The sequence below is a fragment of the Lathyrus oleraceus genome, chromosome 6 (assembly GCF_024323335.1).
Source record: "Lathyrus oleraceus cultivar Zhongwan6 chromosome 6, CAAS_Psat_ZW6_1.0, whole genome shotgun sequence".
In the NCBI taxonomy this organism is placed as follows: Eukaryota; Viridiplantae; Streptophyta; class Magnoliopsida; order Fabales; family Fabaceae; genus Lathyrus; species Lathyrus oleraceus.
This window is the reverse complement of record NC_066584.1, coordinates 423,740,327-423,759,819: the sequence shown is the minus strand read 5'-3', so window position 1 is coordinate 423,759,819 and position 19,493 is coordinate 423,740,327. Positions and strand designations below refer to the sequence as shown.

Genomic DNA, 19,493 nt, shown 5'->3' with positions numbered 1-19,493 from the left:
ATTTTGAAATGAATATAGAACTCAAATTTCGTAAAAAATAAATATTCAAAAAAAAGAAACAATTTAATAAGAATATTGATAATGAAGTTGTTAAATCTTTTGAGGAATTATTTAAAATTGATTATTTTTTATACATATTAGATAAAACAATTATTTTATTTCAAAATAAGTATGAACAATTTAAATTGTATGATGATATTTCTAGATTTTTTTTAGCATTGAAAAAATAAAATTGTTAGATAATAAAAAATTAAAAGAATATTGTCTTAATCTTGAACATTTATTAAAAATAATGAAAACTCAGATATGGATGGATTGAATTTATTTAGAGAACTAAATATCTTAAAAGAAATTATACGTGTAGAAAATGATACACCATACTTAATTATGTAAAAAGAATAAATTATTTCCAAAATGTATGTTCTTAATTATAAAATAATGTTAACAATTTAGGTAAGCCTTACGCAACGGAACATTTTTTTCAAAATTGAAATAATAAAATCCTACCTAAGATAACAACGTCTCAACAAATATTAAATTGATTGAATTTATTATCTATTAAAAAAATTGATAAGAAATCAATTATGATAATTAAATAAATGATTTTATATCTCAAAATATTCAAAAATAGATTTTATTTAAATTATTTATATAAAAAATTTAACTTTATAAAAATCAAACTCATAAGTGGTGAAACCATAGTCAGGTCCAACATGGATGTTTTCCTACTACCCACCCATACACCAAAATATTTGTTGGCATAAATGTTTATCTCACTCTTGTGGGTCGATCAAGAAGTTCACACGTGTCTCTTTCTTCATGGATACTTCCGTGGTTCTATTTGCTTAACATGTTTAACGAATTTTGATGATTACAAAACGGGTCAGAGTAACACTACGCCAAAAACTGGAATAGACAGCGCACCTTAGAGGGCGCTTTCTTAAAGAAGCGCACTCTAAAGTGAAGAGAAAAATAAGGAGGAATAGACAGCGCACTTTAGAGGGCGCTTTTGAAACAAAGCGCCCTCTAAAGTGAAGCAAAAAAATAATGAGGAAATGGAGGGACACCAATAGAGGGCGCGTTTATGAAAGCGCCCTCTAAGGGTACCCTTAGAGGGCGCTTTTAAAAAAGTGCTCTCTAAGTCCATGTACAACAGCGCACTTTAGAGAGCGCTTGTGTAACAAAGCGCCCTCTAAAGTGAAGCGAAAAAATAATGAGGAAATGGAGGGACAACAATAGAGGGCGCGTTTATGAAAGCGCCCTCTAAGGATACCCTTAGAGGGCGCTTTTAAAAAAGCGCTCTCTAAGTCCATGTACAACAGCGCACTTTAGATAGCGCTTGTGTAACAAAGCGCCCTCTAAAGTGAAGCGAAAAAATAATGAGGAAATGGAGGGACAACAATAGAGGGCGCGTTTATGCAAGCGCCCTCTAAGGATACCCTTAGAGGGCGCTTCTAAGGAAGCGCTCTCTAAGTCCATGTACAACAACGCACTTTAGAGGGCGCTTTATTACAAAAGCGCTGTCTAAAGTGAAGCGAAAAAATAAGGAGCAATAGACAGCGCACCTTAGAGGGCGCTTTTTTTCCACAAGCGCCCTCTAAGGTCCCGTTTAGTAAACATTAAAATTATAACATACTGCGCATTTTGTTATTTCACTCTCTGTTATTTTCGTTCTTTTTCACGTTAGGGTTCTAAGGCGTTCTCCTTCCACCTCTGTTAGATCTACGACGTTTCCTCCTTCTGGCACCAAAGGTACGTTTGTTTCGTTTTAGCTTTGCCCTATTTCTTGCTTTGTTTTAGCTTTGCCCCATTTCAGTTTTTTGTTATTGTTGTCTATGCGTTGTCTATGCTACGTTTGTTTCAACCTGTAAAGTTTCAATATTCATAGTCATTTTAAATTTGATAGCGCATGCGTTAAATTTCAAGCCCTACGTTTGTTTGGGTTTATTAGGCAATTTCAAGCCCTATGAATATCTGATTTTGTGTCAACACCAATATCATTAGAAACCTAGGTCCGAATGTGTTTGAACTCTTCTGAAATTGTTTTTTGTTTATTCTAATTAGTAATGGATAATACATGGATGTCTTCCAATCGATTGTCGAGAGAGTACGAGAATGGGGTATTAGAATTCGTTAAGTTTGTCGTTGCGAACGCCGAAGACCCCAGTAGAATGATATGTCCTTGCTTGGGTTGTTGTTATGGGAAACGGGTTGACGCAGTTCAGTTGACATCGCATCTAATGAGGCATGGAATTGATCGAAGTTATACATGTTGGAATTTGCATGGTGAGAAAAGTAACGAAAATGTTGAACCGGGGGATAGTACGACCTATGCCTCAAACTATAGTGGCGCAGATACATACGATTGTGATCGAGTTGAAGAGATTGCAGAAGCACTTGAAGGAGATCTTAAGGATTGTCCCGAAATGTTTGAGAGGTTGGTAAGTGATGCAGAGAAACCTTTGTATGATGGTTGCACTAAATTCACAAGATTGTCTGCGGTATTAAAGTTGTACAACTTAAAGGCGGGCAATGGGTGGTCGGATAAAAGTTTCACAGAGTTATTAGCCCTTTTGAAAGATATGCTTCCTGAGGATAATGTTCTTCCCAATCGAACATATGAGACCAAAAAGATGTTGTGCTCTATTGGCATGAGCTATGATAAGATACATGCATGTCCAAACGATTGCGTTTTGTTTCGAAATGAGTATGCATCGTTAAATGAGTGTCCTAAATGCGGTGTCTCGCGATATAAGAACAAGTTGTCTCCAACAAAGGTCTTGTGGTATTTTCCTGTTATTCCGAGATTTAGACGCATGTTTCGTAGTGAAACCGATTCAAGACACTTGACCTGGCATGCAGATGAAAGAATTATAGATGGAAAGTATCGACATCCGGCAGATTCACCACAGTGGTTGAAAATTGGTAATGATTATCCTGAATTTGGAGAAGAATCAAGAAACCTTCGCTTGGCATTATCTACTGATGGAATGAACCCACACGGTATCCAGAGTATCTCACACAGTACATGGCCTGTGATTATTATGATTTATAACCTACCTCCATGGCTATGTATGAAGCGTAAGTACATGATGTTGTCTCTGTTGATTTCTGGACCTAAACAACCAGGGAATGACATAGACGTGTACTTGAAGCCCTTAATCGAAGATTTAAAGATTTTGTGGGAGACCGGTGTGGAGGTTTATGATGGATATAGGAAAGAAAGTTTCAACTTGAGGGCGATGTTGTTTGGCACAATTAATGATTTTCCTGCATACGGAAATCTATCAGGGTATAGCATAAAAGGTCAATGTGCGTGTCCTATTTGTGAAGATAAAACAGATTGGAAGCGCTTGGAGTTTGGTCAGAAGAATGTCTTTCTCGGTCATCGGAGATTCTTAAATTCAAATCATCACTACCGTGGATGGAGAAAGGGGTTCAATGGAGAGACAGAACAAGGCAGAGCTCCACCTATATTGACGGGTGATCAAATTTTTGAAAAGGTGAAAGATTTGGATACTCAGTTTGGCAAGCCTTTTGCCCACACACTTGTCAAAAGTGGGTGGAAGAAGAGGTCAGTTTTTTTTGAATTGCCGTATTGGAAGTCCTTGTATGTGAGACATTTTCTTGATGTTATGCATATTGAAAAAAATGTATTTGAAAGTGTTATTGGCACGTTACTCAATATACAAGGAAAGTCTAAGGATGGCCTTAAGGCAAGAAAGGACTTGATAGCGATGGGAATAAGAACTGAATTAGGACCCTTGAAGAAAGGAAAACGAACATATCTACCGCCTGCTGCTTATACTCTATCTAGAAAGGAGAAAAAAACATTGTGTAAGTTTCTAAGTGAAGTTAAAGTTCCAGAAGGGTACTCTTCAGATATTAGAAGACTTGTGTCTATGAAAGACCTCAAGTTAAAGAGTTTAAAGACCCATGATTGCCATGTTATAATGGAACATTTTCTCCCAATAGGTATACGTTCTATTCTTCCAGAAAAAGTAAGAAGCTCTATAACTAAGTTGTGTTCTTTCTTCAAGTCAATTTGCAGTAAGGTGATCAATCCTGCGATCTTACCAATGTTGCAAAAAGAAATCGTTATTACTTTGTGTGAGCTTGAAATGTTTTTTCCTCCATCATTTTTTGACATAATGGTACATCTAGTTGTTCATCTTGTGAAAGAGACACAATTGTGTGGACCAGCTTATATGAGATGGATGTACCCTGTTGAACGTTATATGAAAATATTAAAAGGGTACGTGAAGAACCGAAGTCGACCAGAAGGTTGTATGGTTGAAAGATACATTGTTGAAGAAGCGATTGAGTTTTGTACTGAATATTTGTCTAATGTTCAGTCAATCGGACTCCCCAAGTCTCAGCTTGTCGAAAAGAAAGAAGGAAAAAATCTAATTGGAAATAAAATCGTGGCAGTATCAAGGGTCGAACGGGATCAAGTGCATTTGTATGTTCTGCACAATGAGAATGAGGTTGAGCCGTATGTTGAAATTCACAAGGATGTTCTCCGAGGTTTAAATCCCAATAGAAATGAAAATTGGATAGTACGAGAGCACAATCGATGTTTTATACCTTGGTTTAAGGATCATATTTATTCAAAGTATTATTCAGATCCCGCTTCAATAACAGAAAGGTTGAGATGCTTAGCATATGGTCCAAGTTTCCATGTTTTTTCTTATAGCGCATACGCGATTAATGGATACACATTTTATACCAAAGAACAAGATGATAAAAGTACTATGCAGAATAGTGGTGTCACCATGGTAGCTGAAGCAATGCACATATCAAGTGTGAAGGACTTAAACCCCAAATTTGCAAATCTGTCGTATTTTGGTGTTATCGAGCGCATTTGGGTGTTTGATTGTGAGAAGTTTCAGATTCCTATATTTGGTTGCAAGTGGGTTGAAAATAATAACGGCATTCGAATGGATAAGTCAGGATTTTTGCAAGTGGATCTTAATAGGGTGGGATACAAAGATGAGTCTTTTATTCTAGCCTCTCAAGCTAGACAAGTGTTCTATGTCAATGATCCGAAAAGTACGAAATGGTCTATAGTTCTTTTTTCCAACAAAGTAATTGATGAAAACACTGGAGATCAAGGTGATGATATTGATGTTGAGATTGAATCGTTTACCAGAAATGATCAAGATGAGAATAATATATCAAATGTTTCATATATTAGAAATGATCATAATGAGGGTATTTGGATCAATCCAACCGTCCGTGTTGTTAAGAGACATGTAGAACATATTCCAACCAAGAAAAGAAAGAGGACTTAGTGAAAAAGGTACAGGTCAAATGATTTTAATTGTTTTCTTTATTACAGGTAAAATGACTTTTATGATTTTAATTGTTTTTACATTTGTCATCTGATTTTAATTGTTTTCTTTTTTACAGGTAAAATGGCTATTATGAAGTCAACCATTTGTGCAAGGGGGCAAGGGATGCTCGAAAGTATCAATTGATATTTGTTTAGATGATGATGCTGGATATTTGAAAGTATCCCTCTACGACATTGGTTTCCTTGTTCGACAACATATTCCGATTACATGTGATAATTGGAGAAGTCCGGACTTGAAGGTTGGCAAAGAAAAAATATGGTCGGAGATACAGGCTTGTGTCTCAATAGAGGATGGGTATCTACTTAAAGTTACTTTTGTAGTGGTCCAAAAGAGACATCACACCCGTCTCTTTCCTGTCAACCCCAAAGAGACCGATAGAAGTGGAAAAATTATGCCAGGTTTTTTCAATATATTTCTCAATGCAGCTGGTATATATTATCATTTGAATTTATCACTTTTTGCTGATTTTGTTGTTCTAAATTGTCAAAGGAACCGTGGTAGACACCGACATTTGTCACCCTAGGGAATTTGATTTTTACCTTAACAGCCATGCAGGAATTCAGGTAATATTAGCTATGTCATTTAACTTTATGCCATTGTTTACTATTTGTTGCTCAATCGCCTTTTGACAGTTCTGTGTTATTTGCATTTGGACGTGTTCTTTTTGTAGGGGACTACTTATGCTGCCATCTGTTGTTTTGGTTGAGCCTTATTTTGTATGGATGTGCGATAGAACTACTAGACAGCTTTTGGATATACAGAACATGTTTGCCACCATGGGTGGATGGGCGTTTTTGTTTAGTATTGGTTAGAACTACTAGACAGCTTTTGGATACAGTGGTCACTGGGTGTTGGTTGCTATGTTTTATTCTCTTAATTGTAGTACTTTGAGAATATGTTGTTGTATATTGTTGATCAAAGAATCATATATTAATGTTGTATATATGGAGGATTAATGTTGTATATAAATGGATTCATGTTGTATATATCAATGGATTAATGGTGTATAACATTGGATTAAAGGATGAAATCAATATGAATTTTACACTTTTGCAGCATGCGAACAGGTTACCAAATAAATATATATCCACTGTTTTTCAAACAAATTTTTTTAAAATAACTAACACATTAGAGAGCGCTTTGTCCAGAAAGCGCCCTCTAAACACTTTACAATGACAACTTTAGAGGGCGCTTTTTCCTGAAAGCGCCCTCTAAACACTTTACATTGATAACTTTAGAGGGCGCTTTTTCCTGAAAGCGCCCTCTAAACACTTTACAATGACAACTTTAGAGGGCGCTTTTTCCTGAAAGCGCCCTCTAAACACTTTACACTGACAACTTTAGAGGGCGCTTTTACCAGAAAGCGCCCTCTAAGGTGTCCCTCTATGGACCACTCCAGAGGGCGCTTTTTTCTTAAAGCGCACTATAATGTGGCCACTTTAGACAGCGCTTTCTCCAGGAGAACAAAGCGCTGTCTTTACCTATGCCAGCGCCAGATTAGAGAGCGCTTAAAAGCGCTGTTATAGGCCAAAATAAGCGCCCTCTTTTCCCTTATTTGGCGTAGTGTAAGATATCATAAAAATCATCAAATGAAGAAGAAAGATTAATTTAAATAAAAAAATATGGAGTTTATGATTATTGATTTAAAATAATCAAATGCAAAAAAAAAAAACATATAGAAAATACGTATTTGATAAAAGCTTGTCATCTAATCATGTGATCATAGTGTCTTATCTTTTATAGGACATCATCTAAATTGAGTATGTTGCGCTCAAAGTAATAAGGTCATAAGCACACTCACAAAATCTATTTCAAAACTTTATCTATTTTCAATTAAATAAATGATTTTATATCTTAAAATATTTAAAAAATAGATTTTATTTAAATTATTTATATAAAAGATTTAACTTTATAAAAGTCAAAATTTTAAAATTCACTTTAAACCTCAATATTAGTTGAGATGACCTTAACGATTAAGTAACTCTAAAGTTAGGCATTGCTTAATTGACTTGTTCATAAGTAACTCTAAAGTTAGGCATTGCCTAATTGACTTGTTCATGACACAATTTCCTTTCTAATAAGGGATGAGTTCCACCAAACACAATCTAATTAAGAAAGTCCAATATTGACAAGACATATATTTATTATGTATCTTCTTTTAGTTGAGTTGGTAACATTGAGAGTCTCATATTATCTTAGTCTTATTTGCAAAAAAATATTTAAAGAAAAATAATATATTATTAAAAGATAAGAAATTTTTACAAAAATAACCCACTTTTTAAAGAAAATTCCCAAAATATCCCTGGTTTCAAAAAAAATCCCCAAACTACCCCACTTTTAGGAGGAGTCGCCAATTGAATTGGAGACTCCTCTTAAAAATTGAATGGAGGCGCCAATTCAATTGGAGACTCCTCCTAAAATACAATTTTTGTGTTATAAATAGATGCGTTGTGTGAGTAATTGTTCCATATCTCATACAATCATTTGGCAATCATGTTTAGTGTTCGTCGTCGATACGGTAAGGTGATTTATGCGAGAGACAAACCTCAAATGCTGATGTTGTTCTGGAACATCACTATGTTCGATCAACTAAAGAGGGAGCTGGTTCGTTGATTAGATGGGAAAATTCCAGATGGGGAAAAAATTAGAAGTATTGAGAGACTTGACAGTATCTTTGGTTGGGTGTGAATGAAGACTGATAAGGATGCTAGGAAAATGATGTTCGGTCGAGACGACATCAATTTGATTGTTGTAATCAGTTAGAAATATTTTTGTTTTCAGATAGCTTATTTTGTACTGATGTTTGTTGTGAACCTCGTTGTAACAAAAACTTAATGATATATAATGATTGAAGGTTACAGAAATACAATGTTACAAAAAGCTTAAGACCTAGATGATGCTCCTCGATTGGGACAATTGTTCTTGTTATGACCTGGTTGACGACAAATACTACATAATCTTATCATTTTATCTGTGGAATCCATCTCTGTTCTGATACGTGTGTTGTTTGGCCTTCCTTTTTTCTTTCTACGCATCTCGTCATTGTGCCAAACAATATCACCTTCATATGGAGGTCGGTAATCCTCCATTGGTAGTACCGAGAAACTTTGATTATATACATTCATGACGGTGTCGGCCTTGTACACATCAGATAAATGGCTGTAAGCATCTTCACAAGTATAAGCGCATGCTGCAATGACATGGGAGCAAGGTATGCGGAAGGCCTGGAATTTTCCACAATCGCACCAACTTCTGTTTAGTCTAATAGCGTAGGCTAAATTTGGTCTCCCCTCGTTGTGGTCCATTGTTTCCTGGACGCTGAAATTTTGCCTATGACGGTCAAAGACTGTTACAGCGTGTGTGCTAGTTTTGATGCTCTCCTCTTTCATGACCTTCATGTAACACTCACTGAATACTTGCCCGGACATTAACACCGCACTCCATCTTTCACCTCTGGTTATGAACGTAGAAGCCAACCTATAATAGGTTGATCTTACCAAGGCGGTTATCGGCAGATTTCGAATTCCTTTGAATACCCCGTTCATGCATTCCACAAGGTTTGTTTTCATTTGGCCCCATCGACAACCTCCATCAAATGTCCTTGTCCACTGCTCTACTGGTATGTTATTTAGCCATCTCCCTGCGTCTTCATTAGGCAGTCTAATTTCATCACGATAATATTGAAATGATGACTGAGTTAGAGCATACCCAACACTCACCACCTTCTTGCGAAGATTCTTATCTTTTATAGCTCGCATGAAGTTTTGTGCAATGTGTCTGATGTAATAGACATGGGTAGAAGGAGGATTATGCCATCCGTTGTCATGGTTGTTGTAGGCATCTCAATGGCAGCATGTCTATCAGAAATCAAACAGAGATTGGCTTGTGGAGCCACATGCGTTCTGAGATATCGAAGAAAGAAACCCCATCCACCAGCCGTTTTACCTTCAACAAGAGCAAAGACAATGGGAAAGACATTGTTGTTTCCGTCTTGTGCAACCGCCATGAGCAAAGTACCCTTGTATTTTCCGTATAACCAAGTGCGATCAATTTAAATAATAGGTTTGCAGAATGCGAAACCTTTGATGCACTGGTCAAATGCCCAAAAGGGACGGTGAAAAATTCTATTACCTGTAGCACAGGTTCCGTCTGGCATCATCGTTGGAAATGTCTCCATAATTGCCACAGTTCTTAGGACATATGTTTTTAGTGCCCATAAAAACTGTGGCAATTCCTTGTATGAATCCTCTCAGTTGCCAAAAACTTGTTCAACAACCTTTATCCTCGCAATCTAGGCTTTCTTGTAAGATGAAGTATAATTATATGTTGTTCTGATATGGGATATAATTATACTCACCTTCACTGATGGTTCTTTATTAACCAACGACAGAATGTCTTGACATATCAACGATGCGCTTAGTTTACGGTAATCTTGTTCAACATTAGTTGCAATGCAACTGTGAGGTGGGTCTATTGAGTCGATCTCCCAAGAGTCGTTTTTCTTCTTGTAAGATGCAGCCAAACGAAACTTACAAAGCATGTTACGACATTCGATAACATACCTTCTAGAATCAGTGCGTTTCAGTGTAAAATCAGTAGAGTTGTTCATGTGGAATTTTTTGATAGCCAAAACACATTCTTCTTTGGTACGAAACATGTCTCCCACCTTTAATTTGCCTTCTGATCTCAGATACGGATTATAGAAAATACTGTTGGATGTTTCATCGTCGTGCAGATCCATATTTGTCATATGTTGAGGCGGGTTGTAGACATGACTAGGAGGTATTGGTGGTGGTTGATCATCATCTTCATCGTCGTTGTTCAGCATGTGATCAACCTGTATCTCGCTCTCCTCTTCTTCTTCATCAACGACATCCACTTATGCTTCTGCTTTTGGGTTGATGTCATCTGACCATTGTGGATCAAATTCAACAGATTCATCCTGACTGGTTAGTTGAGACTGTTGAGATGGTATACATGGTTGAAGAGTAGTGTACAACTCAATACAGTTGTAGCCTGAATGCTCATGACTAACAAACATGTATTCAACATCTTCATCGTCTCGTACCTTAAGGGGGAAATACTTGCATTGACTATTCTAAAAAAATATTGGATTTTGATATGTGATCTTTGACACAATACCTGATCCTATACATGATTGTATTCTTTTTTTCAAATGCAAGAAGGTTGCATTTCTCTTGATCGCGAGTCTAATGGTATCGGTGTTTCAAAAACAAAAACCATATAGCTTAGACTCGTATGTTTCACCGTTGCAGTGAACGTTGACACTATATAATGATGAAGATGACATTGTGCAGATGAAAACTATTTTCTTACTGCAGATGAATGTGAGTGAAGTGCTTTGGATGTTGATAGTAAGACACTTAAATAGAGGAGTGAAGTGTCTCACATGCTAGCTAGTTCGAAGTGATGTGTCGCACATGCAAGCTACTCCGAAGTGACGTGTCACACATGCAAGCTACTCCGAAATGACGTGTCAACCATGCAAGCTACTAAGAAGTGACATGTTTAGCATGCAAGAGAGAGGACAGCCACGTGTCAGACATGCAGACACACACTCCAAATGCATTGGCGCCCCCACTCATTCCTTGCACATGGGCGCCAATTCAAGTGGAGACACCTTGTCAAAGCATGCATTCAAACCTCAAAACCAAGCAATCAAACCTAGGTCTTACATGCATGTCCCTATGGAGGCGCCAATTTGAATGGCGACCCCTCTTAAAGGTTGTACATGGTCGCCAATTCAAGTGGAGACACCATGCAAACACAACTTTTCATGCTCCCATCCATTTATCTATAAATACATCCACTCCATCAACACTTCTTCCACACCATCACTCTCACTACTTCTTCTACAATTTCATCTGCAACAACTTCTTGTAGTTTCATCTACACCAACCCCCCGACAAAATGTCTATCCTCACAATGGGCGAATCACATCGAGGAACGGTTGCAAACATCGCAACATATGTAAGTTTTTTCTTTTGTTAACTTTTCATCTTTCATCTTCACCAACCCCCTTTTATTTTAACATACCAACTTAGTCAAGTTTTTTGTTCTTTCTTTTATGGATGTATCAAGGTTCCGAACTCGGGTCCACGAATATGTCCATATGGACCCGATGATTCAACTTTATGTTGAACTCGCCGGTTTTGGTCATATAAGCAAGATTTTGTCTTGGTCCATAGATAACAAACTCATTCTAGCTTTATGCAAAAGATGGAGACCAGAGACACACACATTTTGGTTCCCAACCGGTGAGTGTACCGTGACGTTAGAAGACGTCTACATGCTTTTGGGACTACCCATTGAAGGTAAGGTTGTTAATGGTAAAACCAACTATGCGAATTCAATTTGCATGGATCTCTTGGAGACTGATTTGTTAGATGATAACGCAAGAGATCAAGGTATACTACTTTCACGCCTTAAGTCGTATTATAATAGTTTATACTTAGATGAGCATTCTACCGAAGATGCTCGAATAATAAAAACTAGGTGTTACATTATGCTGTTAATTGACTTGTTTTTATTTCCCGAAGGTAGTGGTTCTAGCATGCATATTATGTATTTACCTTTACTTAGACATGTAGATAGAATAGGAAGTTACAGTTAGGGATCTGCTTGTCTAGCCTATCTCTATAGCTTCTTGTGCAAAAACTCACACAAAGACACATCTACATTTTTTGGATGTGCTGTTTTGCTACAAGCATGGGGTTGGTCAAGACTACTGTCCCTAACACCCGTCAACAACAACCCTTTCACATTTTCGTATGCACAAAAGTAAGTTGTTTAAATTGCTATATCTTTACTTACTTCTTTAAAGATTATTACCTCTAACTATTATTTTTTGACTTTTTCGTGTAGATGGTCTGCACGTGGTATGAGTTACAACAAATGTCCAAGACACTGTATTACTCAGTATCGCAACCTGTTGGATCACCTTCGACCGATAAACGTAAGGAAAATAACTTAATTATTTCGTTATATTTTGTTAACTTCTTCTACCTTGACTATAATCCAACCTTCTTTTACATTTCAGTTTATTTGGCGTCCATACCTTAATTTGGGTCATGACTATCAAGTCAATGCTGAAGACGCGGCCGTATGAACTGCATGTACACCGATAATACGGTTCACAACTGTGGAGATACACAACAGTGATCGTGTGAAGCTGCAGTTCGGTATGCCCCAAAATATCCCAGATCCCCCAGCTAGCCTAGGAGAATGGCATCTGCGTAAAGTTAACGACCAATGGAACTTCAATCCATGGCAAAGCTTTGCAAGATCGGAGTGTCTCAAATGGAAGCACCGTCATGACCATGTGTTAACTGACGCAGTCATGCCAACTGAAGAAAAACCAAGTCGTACTTATATGGCTTGGTACAGATCGGTTGGTTTTCAGTTCATCGCCGAGGATATGTACTTGTACGACCCACGCCAGATGACTTACACACCTAACACCTCAACATCAAACCCCTAACAACAGTGTCAGACCGGATACACACAACCCCCTGTCCGTCAAACGTTCCGTTCAACCAACACACAAACATACAACCAAAACATTCCATACACCCAACCTCAATACCAAGAGCATACCCCATACCACCACCAACAAATTGACCATCAACCTGAGACTCAACATCGCTTCGCACCCACCCCATCACCCTACCAAAGTCGCCTAAGCCAAAACACCCAACGATCATTCAACATCAACCGCCCCTCCTTCTACCGTAGCCAAGAAGCCCAAACCTCACAAAACCAAAACATCCAACAACCCTATCTCTACCAAACACCCCAACAACCTTTTCAACCTTTCCTCGACGTATCGTTCACACCCATGTCTCCCTTCAACCGTCCCGGTCGCCCATCAATGAGTCAACCACATCCCAACTTCTCTGGCATGGGTCATGAGCTCAGCTACGACGGTACACCATCGATGCATACTGAAGACTATGCCGACTTGTCTGACTACCTCAACAGACCTTCTCCTATAGTTGGTAGTGACGCTCCTGGCCCCTCAGATGCTCAAACACCGGTACCAAATCATCAACGTGGGTTAGAGTCACGGGTTAGGGTAGCTAGAGGATGTGGGACCGGAGGTCGGTTAGGTGATCTCGGTCATCACCATTAGGTTTCTTTGTGTAAACGACAAATTTTATTAATATCAATTGGTCTTATATCAAATTTATCTATCACGTATACCATTTAAAAAAAATAGCATTTTACACTGAGGCTCCAATTGAATTGGCGCCTCCTCTTAAGCCCTACACAGGGGCGCCAATTGGATTGGCTAGGGCACCTGCAATAGCCAATCCAATTGGCGCCTCCATTCAATTTTTAAGAGGAGTCTCCAATTCAATTGGCGACTCCTCCTAAAAGTGAGGTAATTTGAGATTTTTTTTGAAATCAAGGATATTTTGGGAACTTTCTTTTAAAAGTGGATTATTTTCGTAAAAAATTCAAAAGATAATAGTTTAAAATAAATCCTAACACCAAAAAATAAAATTTTAGAAAAAACACCCGCTCACCAAAACACCACTTAATAAAAAAATCCGACTAGAAGTCACACCATCCGATAAATTATCAAAAGAACAAGAAAATTGTTAGCAAAACCTAAACCACTATTTAAAAGTTAGATATTAATATAAATAGTAATGAATATAAATGGTAAATAATTCAATAAATACCTGTTGATATAAAATTAGATATCAATATTTTAAAGTTAGAAATAAAAACACTATTGTAACGGCTGAGCTGACAATTGCTGTAGATAACACAGTATAGCAGACAGTATATATGTTGTTAAGGTAGCTGAATTGAATTTCGTAGGAAGTTGAATAAAAACTGCCTACTCAATTTGAATGTAAACTGCAATTTTAAGACATGCAATTCAGATTGGATACATTAAGTTACTGCTAATGACTTTTCAATGACGGTCCCCATAACCATATTCAATATTATGTTTATTTTCAATATTCTATATAAAGGAGAGCTTTAGGATCAATTAAACACAACGTGAGAAAGAAAGTGTTTTTAAATCTGCCACACATTTACAAAATCAAAAGTAAGCATTTTTCTCCTTCGTTTATTTTTCATCAATTATCAACACTTTAGGCCCACATTCATTTTCATTTATTAAAAAAAAAGTCAATGACACCTATGTAATTGACACGTCTATTAAAATTAGAAACACACGTCAATTGTTTTGGCACGATTTTTTATTGTTTGAAAGTTGAATATATTTGGATTTTAGTTAGGAGATTGGGTAGGCTGGAAATAAAGTTGAGAAAGAGTTTCCAAATTAAAATTCTCCAATTTATCATTCCTTGTAATGAAAAAAAACGGTTGTGTTATTTCAGATATCTTTGAATTAGTATATACATTGCAATCGCAACACCACAATTCCCACGTGTTATTAGAATCATGATTGTGACCACTAAGAAGGAATCACAATAAGAAACTACTTCATAAAAATACATGCATGTTATAAATGCTGTGTGTATGCTATAATAATACACATTGGTGTCACAGATAATATATTACAGGGAAATATATAATGGAGAGCCTAGGAGGAAACAACGTGGCAATGACAGTGACTTTCATTGATGATGCTAAAAAGCTCTCAAGAGAAGAAGAGAGACATGAAAATGTTGATGAAAACAATAGTGACAGACTTGCTATCACTCAGTGCATTGGTGAAACAGATACTCATTTGGATGCACTCATTACTGGCTTTGCACACACTCTAACCAACTACAGCTTGCGTAACTTAGGTAGGTGCTTCATTTTTCTATCTTAGAATTTCGCAATTTAATATTATATCATATATATAGTTTCTATATATCTAACTTGGACGTAGTTATATTATATTGAAGGGTACCCTACTAATCAAGACTTCAACTATGAGGCATTAGCACCGTTGCTTCAATTTCACTTAAACAATGCCGGAGATCCATTTCTGGGAAGCAGTTTCTCTTTAAATTCAATGAAATTTGAAGTTAGTGTGCTTGATTGGTTTGCTAAACTATGGGAAATAGAGAAGAACGAGTACTGGGGATACGTTACTTCTGGTGGAACAGAAGGCAATCTTCATGGAATTCTAGTAGGGTCAGTTTTTCTATCTACAACTTGCATAAAAAAATGATTAGAGATGAATAAGCACTAATTTATATATTTGAATACAGGAGAGAGAAACTTCCAGATGGAATTCTATATACCTCAGAAGATTCACATTATTCAATATTCAAAATAGCTAGAATGTATAGAATGAAATGTGTGAAGGTTGGCTCTTTGATCTCTGGTGAAATTGATTGTGCTAAACTAGAGGCTTCTCTACTTGCCAACAAAGACAAACCAGCCATTATCAATTTAAACATAGGTATTCTCCTTTAGTCTAAATTAAGTTATATTTTAAAAGTATATACATTTTTTAATAGGTACTCTCCTTTTGTCTAAACTTAAATGATTACTTTGTTGTAGGGACAACTTTGAAAGGAGGTATTGATGATCTTGATCTTGTCATTAAAACACTTGATAAATGTGGATTTACTAATGATCAGTTCTACATTCACTGTGATGGAGCTCTTTATGGAATCATGTTGCCATTTATGAAACAAGTGAGTAACATCATTTCTTCAATCTAAACATATAGATATTCTCATGTTTTTTAATTATGACTTCTTCTAAAATATTGTTTTTGTGATTTGCTAGGCTCTAAGGATTAGCTTCAAGAAACCTATTGGCAGCATAACTATTTCAGGCCATAAGTTTTTAGGATGTCCATCACCTTGTGGTGTTTTGATAACTCGTCTGAAATACATCAATGAACTTTCAAGAGACGTTGACATCATTGCTTCACGAGATGCCACAATCACAGGTAGTCGTTGTGGACACGCTCCAATCTTCCTTTGGTATGCTCTCAAAAAAAGGGGTTTAACAGGACTAGAGAATGAAGTGCATAAATGTATATTCAAAGCACGTTACTTGCTAAATCAACTACGTGGTGCTGGAATTGGTGCAATGTTGAATGAGTATAGCAACATAGTTGTTTTTGAGAGACCTTTAGATGATAACTTTACTCGTAGATGGAATTTGGCGAGCAATAAAAATGTTGCACATGTGGTAGTGTTGAAGCATGTTACTATTGAAATGCTTGACACGTTTGTTCGTGAATTTGTCCAAAAACGATATGTTTGGTATAAAGATGGACAAGTTCAGCCTCCATGCATTGCAAACGATGTTGGTTCTAGAAATTGTGCTTGTTCGATACACAAATTATCAAGAAAGTATTAGATAAATTGTATATTATGTTGATGAAATAGTTAGCTCAATTATTGGGTCGGTAGTCACGTACATTTCTTTGTTCAACAATTAATTTTAAATAACTTATGTGTCACCTCTGTTTACCTTTTTAGATTTATTTGTATTAGAGATGCAAAAGTCAGATACATAAATATTTAATATGGATGTAAATTTCCATTTTTCCACTCTTTATTTATTCCTTGACTGCTATGATTAATTGTTATTATTGGTATTTAGTAATATGTTTGTATATTAATGTTCTATAAATATGATTTATTTTGTAATTAATCTAAATGATATTTAAAAAAATAATATATTATTTCTCTCTCTTCTTGTTTTTTATTAATTTTATAACACATTATCAACTCAAAGTTTCAAAATCTAGAAGAATGAATATTGCCACTAACACATATAAAGAAGATGTTTGTCTCATTGATAGTGCAATTCCTGACACAAACATTTTAAGGATAAAAAATATTTTTCTTGTTTAGTGAAATGAAAAAGTGATGTCAGTATTATGTCTAGAACTTCAAAAATATAAGATTTCGGATGAGACAATATGTTGTTACGTGGCGGAACAAAATTACACGTTGAGAATATATTATATTCCTCTAAATCTCATAAAAATTTATTAAAGTTTAAAGATATTTGTATTAATGGATATCATATTGAAATAAGAGACAATGAAGACATTGAATATCTATGTTGTATAAAACAAAATTTGAATATGTAATGGAAAAGCTACCGGCTTTTTTTTCGGATTTGTATTACACTTATATCAGCACAAATGATATACATGTCATTATAAACTTGAAGTTTACAAATAATAATAAATTTGTAATTTGGCATGACTAGTTGGGTCATCCCGGTTATATATGATGCAAAAAAACAATTGAAAATTTATTTGGTCATCCATTGAAGAGTTAAGAGATTATTTAATTTACTAAGTTCTCACGCAACTCTTACTACCGAGAGAAGTTGAAAAATCACCAACAAAAATTGAAAATGAATTTCTTAATCTCTCTTTCAATATTTTAGAGCGTATACATGGTGATAATATGGGTCAATACACTCATTAAGTGGACAATTTAGACATTTTATGGTTTTAATTGATGCATTAATTAGATGGTCGCATGTTTGTTTGTCGTCAATTTGCAACCAGACGTTTGTGAGATTGCTAGATCAACTAATTCAAAAATAAGAGCTAATTTCTTCAATTATACTGTCTAGAAAATACGTCTTGGTAATACTGCAGATTTTCATCTCAAGCATTTAATGAGTGTTGTATGTTGATTGGAATTAACATTGAACATCCAACATCATATGTTCATACAAAATATGGACTTGCAAAATTATCTATTAATGTATAAAATTAATTGCAAGACCACTTATCATGAGATGCAAACTCCCAATTTCTACTTGGGGACATGCAATTTTGCATGTTGCAACAATGATTCACATCATGCTAACTTATCACACCTCTTTCCATTTATAGTTACTTTTTAGATGTTCAATGTACGTTCCAATTTCTCTACCATGCCACACTAATTAAGATGACTCCTCAAAGAAGTTTGAGAATATATATTGGATATGAATCTCCATCTATTATAAAGTACCACGAACCAACAATTGGATATTTATTCACTACTCGACTTGCTGATTTCCATTTTGATTAATCAAATTTCCTATTATTAGACAAAGAGAATAAGAAGCTGGAAAAAGAGATTAGTTGGAATGAATTATCTTTGTCTTATCTCGAGCCTCGAACAAAACTATGTGAACTAGAAGTTCAAAAGATAATTCACTTAAAAAGTTTAGAAAATCATTTAACAAATGCTTTTACTGATCCAAAATGCGTGACTAAACCATATACCAACATCTAGGACTGTAAAAAATGGTCCTGACCCACCGAGCATGCCCATTTTGCGCACACTTTTTTATGGGGTGGACCAAAGTTTTAGACTCACACCCTCTAATACCGCCCACACTATTTTTTGCGGATTTTTACGGACGCAAGAATTAACATATTTCTTTTTCATTTTTAGACTTTAGATGTGAAATGCTCGTGGGACCGCCCTCATATTTTTGTAAGGCGAACCAAGGTTTTAGGCACACACCCTTAGTTATGCTTGTACCACCGTGTTTATTTGTGGGGTTTTCCACCCTTACCAGCAATTAATGTTTAAAAAAATGGATGTCCCTGTTGGATAGTCTAATAAGTCTCAACCACGCACGAAGCGCAACAGACTAACCAGTTTCAAAGATAAAAATCTTCAAACAAGAAAGGGGACTAAGAATAAAGATAACCCAAATGAGGGTATAAAATAAAGAGATCTTGATAAATTATGTCCATAATAGAATATTATGGAATTGACACGATCCCAAGATTGCCGATATTTTTGCATACAATATAGTAGTAAATGTGATAAGTTACAAAGATGATTATGAATCAATGTCTATTAAAAATTGTAGACAAAATAAGGATTAACCAAAATGGAAAGATGCAATTGAAGCATAATTAAATTCACTTTACAAGAGATATGTTTTTGGACATGTAATTTGAAGACCTCAATGTGTTAATCCAGTTGGATACAAATGGGTTTTCGTGCGAAAAATATGAAAATAATGAAATTGTGAAATACAAAGCTTAACTTGTCGCTCAAGGAGTTTTCACAAAGACCTGAGATTAATTTTGATGAGACATATTCACCTGTAGTGGATGAAGTATTTTTTTATATTTAATAAGTCTTGTGGAACATGAAAGGATTAATTTTCACATGATGGATATTGTAAGAACGTATTTCTATGACTCAC

The 19,493-nt window shown here is 35.8% G+C and overlaps 1 protein-coding gene across 1 annotated transcript; it reads left to right on the top strand.

Annotated features, from left to right (window-relative positions):
• Positions 1-14,786: 14,786 nt before the first annotated feature.
• LOC127097599 (serine decarboxylase 1) lies at positions 14,787-16,722 on the top strand. The gene is made up of 5 exons (XM_051036101.1): positions 14,787-15,151; positions 15,254-15,485; positions 15,563-15,756; positions 15,858-15,994; positions 16,089-16,722. Exons 1-5 carry the CDS (start codon positions 14,935-14,937, stop codon positions 16,668-16,670), a joined length of 1,362 nt encoding a protein of 453 aa, XP_050892058.1. The 5' UTR covers positions 14,787-14,934; the 3' UTR covers positions 16,671-16,722.
• Positions 16,723-19,493: the final 2,771 nt, after the last annotated feature.

What these genes read in the sequence shown, in the direction of transcription:
- LOC127097599 (XM_051036101.1), top strand. Translation starts at nt 14,935, where the DNA reads ATGGAGAGCCTAGGAGGAAACAACGTGGCAATGACAGTGACTTTCATT. An exon ending in CTACAGCTTGCGTAACTTAG is followed by an intron (nt 15,152 to 15,253) that starts GTAGGTGCTTCA and finishes ATTATATTGAAG; the next exon opens with GGTACCCTACTAATCAAGAC. An exon ending in TGTTGCCATTTATGAAACAA is followed by an intron (nt 15,995 to 16,088) that starts GTGAGTAACATC and finishes GTGATTTGCTAG; the next exon opens with GCTCTAAGGATTAGCTTCAA.